This window comes from Mesoplodon densirostris, chromosome 6 (assembly GCF_025265405.1).
Source record: "Mesoplodon densirostris isolate mMesDen1 chromosome 6, mMesDen1 primary haplotype, whole genome shotgun sequence".
NCBI classification, from domain to species: Eukaryota; Metazoa; Chordata; class Mammalia; order Artiodactyla; family Ziphiidae; genus Mesoplodon; species Mesoplodon densirostris.
The window spans coordinates 111,434,016-111,451,415 of record NC_082666.1 but is presented as its reverse complement, the minus strand read 5'-3'; the positions used below and the strand labels follow the sequence as shown (position 1 = coordinate 111,451,415).

Below are 17,400 nucleotides of genomic sequence, written 5' to 3'. Positions count from 1 at the left end.
GCACGTCGCAACTAAGAGTTCGCACGTCGCAACTAAGACCTGGCACAGCCAAAGAAATACATAGATACATATATGTTTTAAAAATCTGGATTTCCAGCTGCTCATGAATAGTTAGCTGTGGGTTAGGTGAGAATAACAGTAACTGCTACGTGTAATGGCCACCATGCCCAGGCCTGGTCAGACCCCCAGGCACTGCTGTGCCCCCACTCATGGTGGCTTTGTGAACTAGGACTGAGGCAGTAGCTGCCTCTGTGAGCCTCAGTTTCCTTAGCTATGAAGTGGGTCAACAGCAGTTCCTCCTTCACGGGACGGCTGTGTGTGGGCAGAACTGATGTCCCACTGGGAGGCACTGGGCCCTCAGCGGTGCTGCGACTGGGCAGGCCCTGCCCACACCTGCACAAAAGGGAGGGCTGTTGGTCTGAACTGTGGGCTGCAGGACTTCAGGGCTAAGGTCAGGACAAGCTCCCAGGGCAGCCCATACAGACCCTAGACACTAGGCCCCCACCATGGGCAGAGCATTGGGGAATCAAATCCAAACACCTCACTGAACAGAGAAGGAAACCAGCCCCATCATACAGCGGGCGAGCGCCCAGCTGGGTTCAGCCAGTGCTGTGGGCACCCCACGGCCCCCAGCCTGTCCGCCACCACAAATGGTTTGGACATGCCAGCAGGTCAGGAGGAGGACCTGGAGCAGGGTTTAGCGGAAGATTCCTTTTTCTGATAAATCTCCAGGGTGACTTGCATTTTCCATGCCTTCTATTTCACTTTCAAAACTCCCTCTAGCAGCGGGGGTGAGGCTCTGGGCAGGGGGAAACAAGGAGGGTCCAGTGTGGAGGGCAATCACAGGTTAGGCAGGCACTAGGTTACAACGCCCATGGGTGCCCACCCGCTGGCTGGGTAGACTAGCCCGGGAGAGCATCCAGTCCACTCTTACAGGACTGCACAATCCTCCCAGTTCTGAGCGTGGCCCTCCTGGGTCTCCTCCCAGCTCTCCCTCAGTTTCCTCCCATCATGTGGGGGGTAACACCTGCTTCCCAGGGCTGTAAGACAAAAAGTGATGCACCTGGCCCCACGCAGGGCTGTCCCATGCCACCTCCCATCTGCCCCAGAAGTCCTGTTCCAGCCCACAGCACCTAGAACAGGGCATGGCATACAGCAGGCACTCTGTGGTTACAGGATGAATGAATGAACCTCCAGCTCCAGGCCAATGTAACTCACTATCTCCTGACCTTGGGCACTGCTGCTTACCCTCTCTGGTCTTTGGTTTATGTGGAGGGGGAAGGTCATGCCCACATGGCCTTCATCTCCCTCGCAGGCAGGGAAGCTGACGCACAGAGGTCAAGCCACCTGCCTGGGCCACTCTGCTGAAGACATCAGCAGACACCGGGAGAGAGGGCGGAAAAGGGGCAGGGGTGGGGAGGGGGACGGCGGCGCGACTAGGAGTGAAAAGCAGGTGGCCTGGGAGCCGGGTCAGGGTCAGGACAGGAGAACACAGAGGCCTATACTTTCGCATACCTGCCTGGGGAGATAATGCCTGGCCCCTTCGCACCTACCTGGCTTCTGGGAGAGGCCCGCGTCCTGACCGACAGAGCCAATGGCTGGAGGAACCAACACGCTCAAGCCACCCCCAACGTCTGACACGGGCACACACAGGGTGCCACCCCAAACAAGGGGGCCCTGCCTGAAGACACAGAGGCTGCTTCATGAGGGGCAAAGGCGGGCACTGGCACAAAGCGGGCCCAACCTGTGGTGATCCGCTCTCTGCCTCCCCCCTCCCTCCCCTCGTGAGTGCGTGGGAGGCCTTCATGCCCCCATTTCCTAGACGAGAAGGCCGAGGCTCAGAGGGTGTGAGACCCACACGACTCGTTGACTCAGGTTCCGGGTGCGGGGCGGACGATGTGTTGGCGAGACCTGCAGTGGGGCCCCCGGGGTGAGCCTCACCCCGTTAAAAAAAAAAAAAAACAATAAAACCCACACCCGCGGGAGCGCCCGCTCGCCTTCACAGCGCGTTCTGCAGTTAGTGAAGCGGCCGGGGAAAGGCCGGTTCTTGTCCTCGTTTTATGGATTAAAAGTGTCCACGACAGGAGCACAGAGGGCGACGTACTTTACCACGAACACGCGAGGTCCGGGGCCTAAGAGTGCCGAAACACAGCGCGGGAATCCCGCGGCCCTTGCCGCCCACGCTGGGAAGGAGAGCGGTAGTCTAGATCCAACCAGCAAGGCCTCCAGACCCGGCCTGGGGGCGGAGTCTGAGGGCGGTGGCGTGCGCTGGGCGGGCCGGGGGGCGGGCCGACGGGGGGGCGGGGCGGGTGCGCAGCAGGGTCTCAGCGGCTGAGGCGCCGGCCACCCTGAGGCCCGGAGCAAGGCTGCCCCAGCGTCGCACCATGGACTCGCGACCCGAGGAGTATGAGCTCAATGGCGACGTGCGCCCGGGCTCGCTTGGCTCCCCGGACGCCTCGGTAAGCACCCCTACCCCCGTGCCGCTCTGCGACCTTGGCCGATGCCCGCCCTCTCAGAGCCCGGCGCCAGCGGCCCCCAGGGACCTATGGGCGCCGACCAGCTGCGCGCCGCGTCCTCACTGAGGGTGGCGGTGATCGCCACGCCCCGTGCGTTCCGCCCCCTACCCGCACGGTCGGGGGCCCCAGCGGTGGCCCTGGGGCTCCAGCCACCCCGGAAGGTGAGCGGGGGCTTGGGCGGTTGGCAGAATGCCGGACGTGGCCCGGGGCAGGTAGCGCCCACACCGAGCTGCACAGCCGAGGGGCCTGGGCGCCACCTTCCCCCCTCCCCCCGCCACTTCCCGCGGGCCCCTGCCTTCCCGGCTCCCACACCACACTCCAACTTTGCCTCTCCGCCGGCTAGATGCGCGCCCGGACTGGGCGGAGTGGATCTCGGCTTCTGGGCCCCAGGCCAGAAGCGGGCAGACAGTTACGTCACCCACGGTGTCCACGGAGACCGCACAGTCTTGTGCGTGCCCTGATGGGGATCTTGGGGCCGCTGTGGCCCCCTCTCCTCTCTCCACCCGCACGAGAAGCTCTATTCAGATCCTGCCCTGCTGGCCTGGAAGCACTGTGGGCATGGGGCAGGCCTTGGCAGTGGTCCCATATTACAGCTGGTACCCTCCCACCCTGGGGTCCTGTCCTACTGGCAGGGCCAGAGTAGCCGTTCCTAACTGGCTTTGCCTTGGACTAGCACTTCCCCAAGGCCTCTGTTTGTGGCGCAGTCCTGAGCACTGCCCTCCCAACTTGTTGACTTTGGACATTCTTTCAGTTTCTGACCCCCTGGGGCTGGGGGTAGGGACGGTGGCCATGTGCGCCTGACTGGGGCAGAGACCGGCCCTGCTCAGGTGTGGGTGACCAGTCCTAGGCGATGTTGTAGTAACAGGCCACGTTTAGGGGATGGGGGGAGAACATGTGGGGCAAGCAAGGCCTTGGACTGGGGAACGGGCCCTCAGCAGGCAGGACAGGTGTGCTCAGGGATCACTGCATTCATTGGCTTTGGGACCAGTTGCAGTTGCTGCAGCCCTGTACCACTCAGTCTGAGAGCTGAGACCGGTCCAGACGGAGAAGCCACGGCCAAAGTGCTGAACTCCCAGGGGTTGGTCCTGAAGGCAGGTGGGAGTGGGGTCAGGAAGGCTTCCTGACCAGTGGGGACATTGGCACTGAGCCCTGGAGGACTGGAATGGGGTACGGGTGTGCCTGGGAAGGGCATCCCAGGCAGGGAGAACAGTGGGAGAAAGGCCCAGGGGCTGGACCACCAAGTATCAATACATTGGAGCTGGGGAGCTGGAGGTGGTATGGGAGGTCAGACCTTGCCAGCTATGGAGGCCATGGAGGGGCTGGAAGCTCATGTGAGAGTGAACACATTCTTCCAGGGTGGCTCCAGTCACAGGCAGGGAGGCTCTGGGAGAGATGGTCAGCACTGAAGGCTGCTCTGCTCAGCCTGCCTGGGGCCCAGGCCCACCCACACTGCTCTCCAGCCTCCGCCTTCCCCTTCCCACCCTCAGGACCTGCCTCACTGTGTTCTTGAGCACATCACTCTGTGTCTCAGTTTCTCATTTGCGAAATGGGGTGAGAGTAGGGCCTCCCTCAGAGGGTGATGGTGAGGATTAAATGGGCTAATGTGTGTGAAGTGCTGTAGGAAATAGCACACAGCCTTGTTAACATTCCTGCCTGCCACACAAGACCCTCTCCCAAAGATGCAGCCCAGGCAGGGTTTGGAAAGCGCAGCACCTTCCCTCAGGTGCAATCCCTGTGGACAGGCATGGCCCTTCCCCTGCACCTCACCTGGCTTTTCCACAGCCTTCTCTCCCGGCGGTCCCTGCCTGAATCTGAGCCCCAAGCTCCTGCTTGAGAAGGGGTAGAAAAGGCTTGCTGGGAGGAGGGGCAAACCCCAGGATCTTCAGATATGTCCCCACTTAAGCAAGAGCCCCAGACAACAGGGTGTGTGGGCTGGGTCACCACTATGTCCTTGGCTGCAGGAGGACTGAGTGGGAGGCCCAGGCCCAGAGCCCCCATCAGTCTCGAGACGCCCTGCCATGCGGCCTTGGGCCAGTGCAGACCCTCTCTGAACCTGTTTCCTCCTCTGTGAAGTGGGGCAGGATCACTCACCTCCCAGGGTGGCTGGGCTCAGGGAAGAGCTATACGTGTAATCCCTGGGCAGATGAGCCCAGTCGGGCCAGGGTGGTGGGGGAGCTCTGCAGATGTCCCCCTCCACGTGCCCCCTACCCCCATGGCCTCCATGCAAGGCCCGTCTGCTCAGATGCCCCACAGGAGTGAGTTGGAGTCTTCACTAAGTCAGCTCACTTTCGGCTGGCAGCAACAGGAACAGTAAACATCAATTTTATTGTGAAAATAAATGTGGCCCTTGACTGTGTCATGCCCGGGGATTTCTCTCAGGGGGCAGCTGCACTGGACCCTGCAGCAGACTCTGGGACCACAGCCAGCTGAGGACACAGCAGGGAGGTGGCAGGACAGGGTGCAGTGAGGCTCCTGGGGCCACATCTGGGCTTGGAAGCCAAGTCCTGGGAGGGAGGGGTGCGTGCACAGCCTCAGCTGCTGGGGGAAGTTTGCTTCTTTCCTCTTAAACTTTTTTTTTTTGGCTGCGCTGCACGACCTATGGGATCTTAGTTCCCCGACCAGGGATCGAACCCATGCCCCCTGCATTGGAAGCGTGGAGTTTTAACCACTGGACCTCCAGGGAAGTCCCAAGTTTGCTCTTTTTCTCATTTCTGCTCTCCTGGCAGATCCCGAGGCTGGTGGGGTCTTGGCCATGTTCCAAAAGGCAGCCCTGATGTGGCTGCGGGGTTACTGCTGGCCATTGCTGAGTCCACAGGAAGCGGGACTGCCCAACCCAGCCCAGCTGCAGCAGGGAGCCCCCCCCGCCCCCCACCCCAGGAAACTTCCTGCCATGAACTCAGACAGGGAGCAAGAGACATCTCGGGGCTGGCTGGGTGCAGACAGTGTGGGGACAGTGCAGGAGTAAGCCAGTGTGACCTGGAGCAGGTGGCTTCATGCTGAGTCCAGGCGGTGGCCACAGTAACAGCTTATGCCCCGCACTAGTGGGTCAGACAAGGGAACCCCAGGCCCCAACAGATCCTACCCAGTCAGTTCTGAGGTCCCAGCCAGAGGCAAGGCCGCCAGAGCCCGCACATCCACTGTTGCCCCCTGAGCCCAAGGGGAGGGGCCTTATGCAGGAGTGGCTGCCATAGCCCAGCATCTGGAGCTGGACCTCCAGTGCACCCCGGGTCTCACTCAGCTCATGCATTTTCTGGGGCTAGCACTTTCTCTTCCTTGTTATGGATATTTTAAGTGGAATTAATTACAAATTGGTACCGTTCATTTGGGAGGCAACCTTTCAAAGTGGTGAGACCTGGGTGGCGAGGAAGAGGCACATCCAGTCCTGCCCTGCACCAGCTGTGCTCGGACCAGCCACTGGGCCTCTGAGCCCTTCATTCACTCCCCTTTATGTACCCATTTTATAGATGAGGAAACCGAGGCACAGACCAGTCACTCTGTTGGTCCGTGGTGTGGCAGGATATGGAGATGATAAAGGATAGGTGCTGATGGAAGGCCCGCACCCCAGCTCCTCCCAGGGTAGCTGATGAGCCTCATAGATTTGTTGGGGGCTTGGTTCTACAGATGTGAAATTGGGCTCTGGGAGCGTGGGCAGGAATTCCCACGTGGGCTCCTTGTTCCATACTTGTACATGGGGTTTGGGGGCAGGCAGGATTGGAGGAAGTGCATAACCAAACCCCTGAGGGGTCCTGCAGGGGTTCAGTGGGCCACGGCCCTGGCCTGCCCTTGTCTCCCAGGGGAGCAGAGAGTGTACACGCAGGAGGCTGGGGGTGGGCCAGACCTCCTGGGCCCAGCTGGAGGCCACGGGCAGCCCATCCAAGCCCAGGGTGGACTGGAGGATGCATTGTGCTGAAACTGGGTTCTCTGAGTACCACAGACCTGCTTTGAATCCTGCTTCTGTCCTAGCTCCCCTCCCTGTCCGAGCCGAGGTTGCCCAGCAGTGTGACCCTGGGCCAGGTGGCCTGGGTCCCTGCGAGGTGCCTACCAATGGCTGGGATGAGACCCTCTGTCCACAGAAAGCGGGCTCAAGGAGCCAGCCCCGTGGGCATCACTGCCGAAGCCAGCTCCCTCCCCACAGGCTCCTTCCTGGCTTTTAGGGAAAAAAGTCTGGCAGCCCCAAGCTGACTCAGCTTCTGGTATGCCGTTGAGGTTTCAGGGAAGTCTTCTTGGCCCTAGGGACACATTAAACTGGGTATTTGTTCCCTGCACTGCCCAGGTCATGGTCAGGGGTCTCAGTGAGAGGGTCCCAGCATGGCTCCTGGCAGCTGGGTGGGCAGGTGGCCTGTCCAGGCCCATAGAGCTCTGCCCGCACCTGTGAGAGGTGGGCTCTGACCGCCCCCCCCCGCCAGCCCCAGTGACCTTCCCAAGATAGCAGCCTCCCTGGGATTCACCTGTGCAGCGGTCACCTCTAGGGCCCAGAGCTCCCTCCACAGCTCAAAGCCCCTCCGCAGAAGGCCTAGGACGCAAGGGCAGGCACGGGAGAAGCAGATCAGCTCTGCAGCCTCCTCCCCACCCAAGCCCCTGCCACACAAACCTCCTGGGCCCCCTGGCCAGGGTGGACATGAAGCTGTGCCATGTCCTGGGTGGCCCTAAGCTTTGAGGTGGATAGGCTGGTTCAAATTCTGGTCTGCCCCTCCCTCACAGTAGCCCTGGGTCAACCCCCCTGAGCCTTAGTCTCCCACTCTATAGAATGGGAGAACAGTGCTCTTTCTCAGTGTTAGTGGGGGCACTTGGTAGGTTGTAGAGCTTCCCAGACTGTGGCCTGGGGTGTACAAATGGGGAAACTGAGGCCCAGTGAAGGGGGAGCGTGTTGTCAAGGCTACACTGCCAGGCTATAGTAAGCTGGGGCTTGACCAGAGCTCCCCCCACCGGCCCCCTGGCCCGCAGCCTCTGGCCAGCGCTCCTTATCACTGCACAGGTTGAACAGGAAGCAGATGGTCGTATGGGCAGGAAGTGCCCTGTATCATGAGGGGCACATGGCCTGGGGCCCTTGCTTGCTAACTGGGACCCTGAGACAGTGGCCAGACCCCCCAGAACCTCCCGGCATGTTTGCTCCGTGGCCCTGTTGCACACATGGGAGACTGAACCCCAGAGGGGGCTGGCTGTCCTGAGGTCACTCAGCTAGAGCCAGGGGCTGGGGACTTCTGAGCACTCAGGCTCACAGGTGACCCAGACCCCAGACCCCCACTGCAGGGCCCAAGGGGACTGTGGTGTCAGCTCTCAGGGCTTCTGAGCCCGGGGACCTGGGTTCAAATCCCAGTGCAACCCTCACTTGCTATTGGCTTTGGACAAGGTTTCTCCCCATATAGCCTCAGTTTACCCTCGGTAAGTGGGGTGTGAGGACAGGGTGACTCCCTGGAGGAAAGCACCTAGCTAAAGGGTGAGTAAGATGATGGGCTGTGCCCTGGGCACCCAAGGTGGAGGACAACGGGGCACAGGCGCCCTGTGCTGGGGGCACTGCTGCTGATGGGGTCATTTTGTATTTGAATGTGCATGTAGCTGCATGGGCATAAAATATTTAAACAGTTCAAGAGAGCTCAGAATAAAAAGGAATTCTCCCTCCTCCTCAGAAGCCTCCACAGTTAGCCTGGATGTGTACATATGTGTGTGTATGTGTGTTTGTTAATGCATATATACATATGTATTGTATATGTGTGTATACATGTTATGTATACATGTGTCTGCATGTGTGCTCATATGTGTTTGTGCATGTGTCCTGTGTATACATGTTTGTGTAGGCTTATACACATATATGTATTGTGCTTGTGTGTAGATGTGTATTGGGTACTTAAGTGTGTGTGGAAGACATTTTGGCCCTTCTGGTTTATGAAACATAGGGGCACATGGCCAGCGGGCCAGTGTCTCCAGGATGCCCACACGCAGAGGAGCACACACATGGTGAAGCGTGGCCGGATGGGCCGCTTTGCAAGAGCAGAGCTGGGAGATAGCCTGGTGCTTTTGGAGGGTGGGGGGCACAGACCCTGGGGAGGAGTGGTGTGCCTTGGGTGTTCTTGGTCTGGGGGTGTGGCCCACCCAGCTGTAAGTGCAGCTGTAGGCCTGGCATGGAGAGGCAAAGGGGAGACTTGAAGAAAGAAAGAGGAGACCCCAGGCTGCACATGGAATTTCCCAAAGAGCAGGCCAGGGCCCTGGGCCCAGCAGAGGAGGCTTTCCCTGGGGGCTCTTGGGTCTCGAATTTTAAACCAAGTAGATTTGCTACTTAAGAACAACGGACACTGAGGGAAAGCAGGACATAGCAGAGCCGCCTACGTTCCATCCTCCCTCCTGGGCATGTTATTCTAGATTAAACTTAAAAGACATAATGTAAAAATGAAGACCCCGCCCTTCTGTAGTTCTGTAATTTCCACGGTGAAATATCTCCAGCTGCACAAAGTAGAGGTTTGCCCTCCCCAGAACCCCCACCTCCCATCCCTGCATCTTTCATGACTCTAGAAACAAGATCTGAAGGGCCCCGGGAGGCCTAGTGGCTCAGGGATTCCTGTGGACAAGTGGCCAGGGCTGAGGGGTGCAGATTTGTCCTGGGAGGTTGGGGAGGGGCCTGGCCAGGGGCAGCTTGAGGAGGGCAGACGGGCTGGATACAAAGAGGAAGCCTGGCAGTTAGAGCTGGCTTCAAGTGAAACAGCCGCCCCAAGAGGTAGACTCCAGTCCTGGGAGGGGCCTTTGTGGCCTGGACTCCAGCCTCTGAGGCAGGCCTTCTCCTGCCTAACTACCCACCCCCCTCCTGCCCCGGGAGAGAAGAGCCAATCCTACAGGGGGAGTCAGCTCTGGGTGGGGCCTTGGGGCATGGAGGGCCCTTGGGAGTGACAGGGGCCCTGGCCTTGAGGACTGGGGATGTTCTCAGGCAGAAGTGAGGGAAGAGTTATCAGGACTTGTGTTCCTGTTTTATCAACGTGAACATGAAGGCAGAATGAGCCCTGGAGATCCACTGTGCAGCATGTCGTGACCAGTACAGCACTCTAAGGGTGATAATAGTGTTATCACAAATACTAATAATAAAGGGTCAGGAGAAGACCCTGCATGTGGTGATGGTGTCACGGTACACACTTAGCTCCAAACTCTTCAAGTTGTTCACGTTTATTATGTACAGCTTTTTGTGTGTCAATCACACCTCAGTAAAGTGGGTTTAAAAAATGTTTTAATAAAAATTAAGGAAGAAGCTAAGCTCAGTTGCATTGTAGAATGCTGAGGCATCTATTGAGCACCTGCTGTGTGCCTGCACAGCTGGGAGATGGCCTGGGTGGATCCGCCATCCCAGGAAGACTTGTTTCAGGTCTGGGCGAGTATGTGGGGATCTGGGATCCAGCTGCGGTCATGTCACTTCCTGCCCTGGCACCAATCACCTCCTGGAGAGGAGGGCAGGCAGTGGCACGCAGGGAAGGCTGCCAGACGGCCCCGCCCATGGCAGGCAGACAATTGGCGGCATTTTCCCATCTAAAACCAGAGTGTGTGCTAAGGTTGTGTTTTGTTTCCTTTCTCTTCCAGGACTTGATTCCTAGGGTGGGTCTTGCAGGGGCTGCACAGCCTTCTCTGGGCCTCTTGTTCTATTAATAAGCACTTCCCTTTCGAGCCCTCATCTGGGCCCTCACCTGCTGATCCGATCAACCCCCACATCCCTGGGAAGGAGACCAGGCTCAAAGGGGGGGACACCAGGGTGGGCCCAGGCCTGCAGCCCCCTGCCGCAGAGCCCAGGCTGACCACCCCCCTCCCTGCAGCCACCCCGCTGGGGCAGGAACCAGCCCATCAACATGAACCATTATGCCAATAAGAAGAGTGCGGCCGAGAGCATGCTGGACATCGCACTGCTGTTGGCCAACGCCTCCCAGCTGAAGGCTGTCATCGAGCAGGGCCCTGGCTTCGCCTTCTTCATCCCCCTGGTGGTCCTCATCTCCATCTCCCTCATGCTGCAGATTGGTGTGGGCGTGCTGCTCATCTTCCTTGGTGCGTGCCTGGGCAGGGGCCCCCAGCAGTGGGAGGGCCCTGGGGTACCCCTGCCCCACGGTCAGCTGATTCTGCCTGCACGCACCTTGGGATGCGTCACTTACCCCACTGAGCGTTTTCCAGGCCCTCGCAGAGCCGCACAGGAGCCCCGGCCCTTCTCACTAGGCATGTGGTCCAAAATGTAGCTCCCACCGTGGCCCCCAGAGGGACCCCCATGTCTCCATCTTTCCACTCACCCAAGCTGAGGACACAGGAAAATGTCATAACGATACTAAGAGTTGATATGTACTGGGCGCCTACTGTGTACCCTCTAGACCTCATGGCGGTCTGTAGGGACTAGGTGGTAGTCCTGCCCCCAAGGTGAGGGTCAGGTCTAAGAGCAGCAAGAGCTTTGGGCTCCCCACAACCTCTGCCTGGCTGTGTGACCTCAGGCAGGTTACATGACCTCTTGGACTTCTGTTTCCTTGCCTAGAAAGTGGACATAAGGACAGCCTTGGGTAGGTGTGAGGATGGCTGGATTGTCATGCACCAGCACTCAGAAAGGTGCTTGCCTGTGTATGTTCAGCACATTGTGCCTTAAAATCCAAGCCTGGGCCTTGGGCCTCCATCCCTTCCACCTCGTGACCAGGCACCAGGCCCCTCTGAGCTTCTGTTCACTGAACAAGGGGGGATGCAGTGGTAGACGGCCCAGGCCAGAGCCCATTGTCTGTAATGTACTAAGGCAGCCATGTCTCTCTCGGGGGGACAGAAGAGGGCCCCTTGGTGTTGCACAGCCCTGGGCAGTGCCTGCTCCCTCTCGCCCACAGTCAGGTATGACCTCAACAACCCTGCCAAGCATGCCAAGCTGGACTTCCTCAACAATCTGGCCACCGGCCTGGTCTTCATCATCGTCGTGGTCAACATCTTCATCACTGCCTTTGGCGTCCAGAAGCCCACGATGGACATGGCACCCCGGCAGTAGGGGCTCAGGTGAGCTGTCAGGGCCGGCCCCGGCAGGGTCTACCACGAGCCCACCCACTCACCCCACTGGGCCACTGACCCAGCGTGGGGAACTCAGGGTCTTTCATGCAGAGCCCCTGTGACTGCATCTGCCCTCACCTGGGCCTTGCAGGGTGGGCGCCCCTGGCCGTGCGCACCCCCACACCACACTCAGCCCACTGTCCTCGCTCAGAGAGACCCAGCGCCTGCTCAGGGTCACCCCACTTGGGAGCAGGAGCCAAAAGGAAGTCGAGTGACCCTCATAACACACTCAGCAAGCCCCTACTATAGGATGGTTCGTGGGGCCTCAGACACAGGCAACCCTGATTGTCATGAGGGCAGATGCAGAAGGTCAGTGGGTCTGGCCTGTGTCATGTGTCCAGAGTCTGGAGCCCTGGCCAGGGCTGCACAACACAGGTCCACCCACCCTTGGGTCCAGCCGTCCTCAGGCCTGCCCCAGAGGAGAGGTGGGTGCCACAAACAGACAACTGTCCATCCACTAGCGCAGCAGAGTGAACAGGAGACTGTCCCTACACAGCCAGCACCTATGTGTCAGGGGCATACTAGAAAACCTTACAGATTGACCAAGTGGACAATGAGGTAAGATGCTGGGAGCAGGGCCTTTGTGTGGCCCCATTGTGAGCATCTGGCCTCCACTTGCCCAGGCCATTGCTATTGGCCCCACCTGGCATCAGATTCACTGCCCAGCTGCTGGCACCAGTTTGTTGTCAAGTCTGTCCCCCGTGGAGCCCTCTGGATGCCAGCCTGCTCCCTCACTCACTGCATGATGACTGGGCCACTTATTAATCACCTGCTTGTGTGCCCCAGACACAGTCCTGACTCTCTCCTAGCGTCAGCCTAGCAAGGAGACCTTGTGGGCCCCACAGCACATGTCCACCCGCCGGCCCCTGCTCTCAGAGGGCCCCTATCAGAGCGTGCTGGGACCAGGCTTTTAAATCCTGACAGTGACCCAGGAGGGGAAACTGGGGCTCTCCCAGGTCAGAATTGGGCTGTCTGATTCCGGAGTCGGAGTGACCCCAACATTTGTGGGCTGGTTGCCAGACACAACACTGAGGCAGGGTCACCAGAACAGAACTGGAGGCCCCTCTGGCCTTGGCGACCCTCATGCCTCTCCCCTCCCTTCTTTGCAGATGCCCCCGGATCGTGCCTGGCCGCAGCTGCCTAGACCCAGGAGGCGCCTTGCCCTTGAGGCCCACCCTCCTGTGCGCGCATTCCCCCAAACCGCCATAGCCCAGGCTGGCCCCATTGGGCTGCGTCCAAACAAGCCACACACGGTGGTCAGGCCACTCTGGCCAGCACAGGGCCTGCTCCATCCTCAGCTGCTCCTCCTCCCGGAGCCTGGCGCGGTGAGGCCCAGAAGACAGAACTGTAGAGTCCTCAGCAAGGGTCGTCGCTGCCGTGGACATGCAGCAGGCCCAAGGATGGCGGGGGGCAAGAGGCTGGCGCCGTCTCAGGACATTTCCAGAGGGGTGAGGAGACGCCTTCCCTCTGCCAGTGCAGCAGTGTCCTGGCCTTGTGTGCTGCCCACCCTGAGTGACCCATGACCTCTGCACTTCCTGACCCAGGACCGTAGACCACCAGTGACTCTGTGGGACCCCCACCATGGCCACTGACTCAGGCCTCACACCCTCCACCAGCAGTGACTCGGCAGGGCCCTAGCCCCTCCTTGGCGGTCCGAGCCCCCACTTTTCTAAGTACAAGTAACCAGTAAAGCTGATGCTCCTCTTCGTGTGGCTCCCAGTGCCATCCTCCCCTCCCCCAGGCCTGGGTGCTGTGCACCGTGTCCCTCACAGCACCAGCCTGTGCAGGCCTCCTCTCTCTCCCCACAAGCCTGTGACCTTTGTGGGGAGCAGCCTCTGTTGGCATCTCCAGACATCACCCCCATGTGTCCTCGGGGCACTCAGCCTGGTGACCCCTGACCAGACCCTCATGGAAAGTTCCAGCACTCCCACGTTTCCTGCAGTGTGCATGCCCACACGGGTCCCTTCTGCACCCACAGTACTGGCTCACCTTGTGGTGGTGCTGGGCACTGCTGGTCAATCAGGCCAAGGGGACCGAGGAGAGTGGGGCTGGTGCTGAGCAAGCCTCGACCCTGCAGAGGCACCAACAAGGGCCAGGTGCTGTCTTGGGGGGGCCGTGGGGCCACATCTCACCTGGCTGGGCCCTCCAGCTCCCTCAGTCCACCCTGTGGCCTCTAGGGCCTGAGCCCTCACTCTCTGCCCCCTTGTCACCTCCTTTCTGACTCCTGCTGGCCCCACCCCCTCATCTCCTGGAGGCAGCAACGCCCTCGGTCCTCTCCAGGTGAGAGACCTGAGAATCCCCTCCAAGCAACTGGAGCCCCGGGTGGGGATGCAGCCCCCAGGAGCTCCCAAGGCCTCTCCCCCGTCGCTCCTCTCGCCCTCTCCACTCTGAGCCTGGGGCAGCTCCAACACCTTGTTCCCTTAAGACATTCAGGTGACCCAGCAGGCTTCTGTGGGGCTGAAAATTCAACTCTGCACAAAGTGATTGATAAACAGGAGTGCTTCTGGGTGAGATGATCTAATCCTGGGCTTTACTTTAAATAAATAATCCAGGAAACAACATAGGGAAATGGATGAAATAAGATGGAAGGTGCTAGTGGCCGCAGAGCTGGGGCCACGGGGCCAGCTCTCTGCTCTTCTGTGTGTCTGAATGTCCCATAAGGAAGGTTTTTAAAGGTGATCCACATATGGGACGAGGTCCATGAAGAAGCAAGACGGGCAGGTAGGCAGTGGGTGGACACATGTTCCCAGAGGATCCAGTGAACCTGGGGGCCACCCCAGCCAGAGGGGTCAGATGCAGAGCTGTGCAGGTGGCTGGGCCCCGGGAACAAGTGGCACAGAGGACCACCTCTCCTATGAGCACATCTTACCTTGGCTGCCTTGTTACTGCCAGGAGGCAGCAGAGGTCAGGCTCCTGGCTGTGAACCTCCCCTACCACCTGGCCCTCATGGTGGGTCCAGGATGGTGTCCGGGCCCATGCCCCCAGGTCCAGCCCTGCCCAGGGCCCAGCACAAGTGGATGCTGCCCAGCACCACGTGCCTGGTATAGCCTGAAGCAGTCTGTGGCCTGTGGTGTGGGCTGGCTGGCAGCCACACCAGGCGGATGCCAGCCTGTGTGAACCATGGATGTGGCCAACAGATGGCTTAGTTCCTCCTCTGGCCAGGACAGGAAGCTGGCCCAGATGTGGCCAGAGAGGTTAAGCCCCAGATGGCTGGACTGGCTCCCAGGTCACCAAGCCAGGCTGGCCTCCACGGGTGCTAGGGGCATTGGGGACAGGGCGTGACAGTAGGTGGGTCTGTGCATCCCAGCACCCTACAGCCCCTGCCCCAGCTGCTCCCCCAACAGGTACATATGACTGCCCCCCACCTGCCCACCCACCAGCACCCAGGCTCGTGTCTCTACAGTTCCGGCCCCCTGACCCTCACTCCAGATGTATTCCTGTCTCAGGTCCATGGCATGTGCTGCTGCTGTCTAGGGTCAGGGCTGTGCCCTGAGGTCTTCCCCACTGGCCCTCCTGACCACCACTGCTGGTCACTGTCATGGTGGGCCATTTGGGCTTACTCTGCCTTCGGTGCCATTGGCTAGTGTCACTGCCCACAGTGTCCCCCTGGGGCCCATATCTGAGCCCTGACTACCCCTGCACCGTCTGGCCCAAGACCAGGGCTGCTCCCCGAGAAGGAGGGTCCTGCCCACCATCTCCCTGAAGGCTGAGGGAGCTCTGCCTGAGCTGGGGGAGGAGGTGGACCCCTACTCATACTTGCACTTCTATTTGGTCTGACCTGGCTCTCCCACCGGTCGCAACCACCCACAGCCTATGTCCCCAGCACTGTGTCTGACATACAGTAGGTACTTAGTAAATATCTGCAATAGATTCGCTCCTCCTCGAGTTCCGAGCCCTGTGCACGTGTCACAGTGGCCAAGGGATGGACAGAAAACCGAGGCCCAGAGAGCGAGTCAGGGCCAAGCCAGACCCAGGTGGGTGTGACAACCCTCAGGGAGTCCTCCGAGACCCTAACACATCCACTGCTTGTTAACTACCCCCTCTGCCCTACCATGCAGCTGCCCCACCCGGGGACACTTCTCTGCCCTCCCTGGGGATGGCAGAGACCCTAAGGAGTAAGAAGCAAGGAAACATACGTGCCAAGTTGGGGGACTCCACAGAGGGACACACAGGGAAGTCAAGAGCCGGGGAGCTCTCAAGACCGATGCTCTAGGACTCAGGACCGGGAGGGAGCCCCAGGAAAAGACAGGCTGTGGTGCACGAGCCCTGAGGCCACATGAGCTGGGGCTGGCCTTGAAGGAGTGTGGGGTGGTCAGTGCAGGGGAGGGGGCAGTCATGCAGAGCTTGTTGAGCAAGCTCTGGGGGGACTGTGTGCTTAACCTTCTTACTGTAAAAGAGAGATGATGACTGGTGGATGGATGACAAAAAGATGATAGATAGGTGGATAGATGATAGATAGATAGATAGATGATAGATAGGGGTAGGGATAGATGAGTCATCCCCAGGTCACCCCTGGCAGAGTCACCAGATGAGGAAGTAGCTCTGTGCCAGTGGAAGCCCAAACAGGACCCCTCTGTCCCTCTGGGAACCCTTGTTCTTGTCTCCTCATTTCTCATGTCCCCTGCATGTGTCCGAGGACACCACAGTTTATTCCTGCCTGGCTCAAACCCTGGGAGTATTCTAGGTCCGTTTTACTCTACAGGTTCTCCTTCCCTGACTCTCCATCCCCACTGTCCACCCTTCAAGGCCCTGGCCCACTTGACCTGGGTGGGGGGAGGACAGGGTGAGTCGGGGGGCTCTGAGGAAGGTAGGCCAGGGTGGGATGGGGGCCAGTGGACCAAGAAGGTGGACTTTTGCTGCAGGATTGGGTCATTCCTCCTTCCCACACCTGCCACACCCACCTACCCATTTCCCTCCCCTCTCTCAGGCACCTTCTCTCCCACCTGCCTTTAATTGAACTTAATTCCTCTTTTCTCACCACATTATTTATAAAAATTAAGGAGCCGGGCTTCCCCGGTGGCGCAGTGGTTGAGAGTCCGCCTGCCAATGCAGGGGACGCGGGTTTGAGCCCCGGTCCAGGAAAATCCCACTCTGCCACGGAGCGGCTGGGCCCGTGAGTCATGGCCGCTGAGCCTGCACGTCCGGAGCTTGTGCTCCGTAATGGGAAAGGCCACAACAATGACAGGCCCATATACCACAAAAAAAAAAAAAAAAAAAAAAATCAGGGAGCTGAATGTTTTAACGTTTTTCTTCCCTTTCTCTCAAGTATTTATTTCATGGGAAACTAAGCTAAGCTGCTGGACCTGTGTGTGGCCCAGGGAAGATGCCCCATGGCAGCAATGCCCCCTAGGCCCTGCCCCAGCCCTTGGTGTCCTCAGAAGGGAGATGGGGCTCCAGGCCTGCCTCCAGGTGGAATAAGAATTGAGGTCCCAGCTGCCACGTGGCCAGCGATGAGGAAGGGCCCCTGCTGCGTGCTCCCAAACCCCCATCCAGTCTACAAGACTGGGGTCCCAGAGCCCATACAGCAGGGACCTGACCCAGAGCTTGGTCACGCCTGGGGTTTATGCAGAGGTTTTGGAGGCACAGGGTGAGCAGTATCTTCTCTGAGATAGTCCACAGAGCACCGACCTGGCGGGAACTGGATATAACCACCCCAGATTCCAAGTGTCAACACCCCCACCTGGACCCTGTGTCCTCTCCCCAGAGGGAAACCCTGCATTGTGCAAATTGCCGTTGCATTTCCGGTTCCACAAACACCAGCCTGTGACCTCACCCAGCCTGAACCACATCACTGCTGGCAAGAGTATCTAGGGCCCAACTCCCTGCATCACAGGTCCACTGCTCTTCACAC

The 17,400-nt window shown here is 59.3% G+C and overlaps 1 protein-coding gene across 4 annotated transcripts; it reads left to right on the top strand.

Annotated features, from left to right (window-relative positions):
• The first annotated feature begins 2,300 nt into the window (after positions 1-2,300).
• On the top strand, positions 2,301-13,255 carry NINJ1 (ninjurin 1). 4 transcript variants are annotated; one of them, XM_060101212.1, is made up of 5 exons: positions 2,301-2,459; positions 10,074-10,088; positions 10,304-10,529; positions 11,340-11,498; positions 12,659-13,255. In XM_060101212.1, exons 1-5 carry the CDS (start codon positions 2,385-2,387, stop codon positions 12,691-12,693), a joined length of 510 nt encoding a protein of 169 aa, XP_059957195.1. In that variant the 5' UTR covers positions 2,301-2,384; the 3' UTR covers positions 12,694-13,255. The 4 variants fall into 4 exon arrangements, with proteins under 4 accessions (XP_059957195.1, XP_059957197.1, XP_059957196.1 ...); XM_060101214.1 differs by having other exon boundaries at positions 11,336-11,498; XM_060101213.1 differs by lacking the exon at positions 10,074-10,088.
• The last annotated feature ends 4,145 nt before the right edge of the window (positions 13,256-17,400 follow it).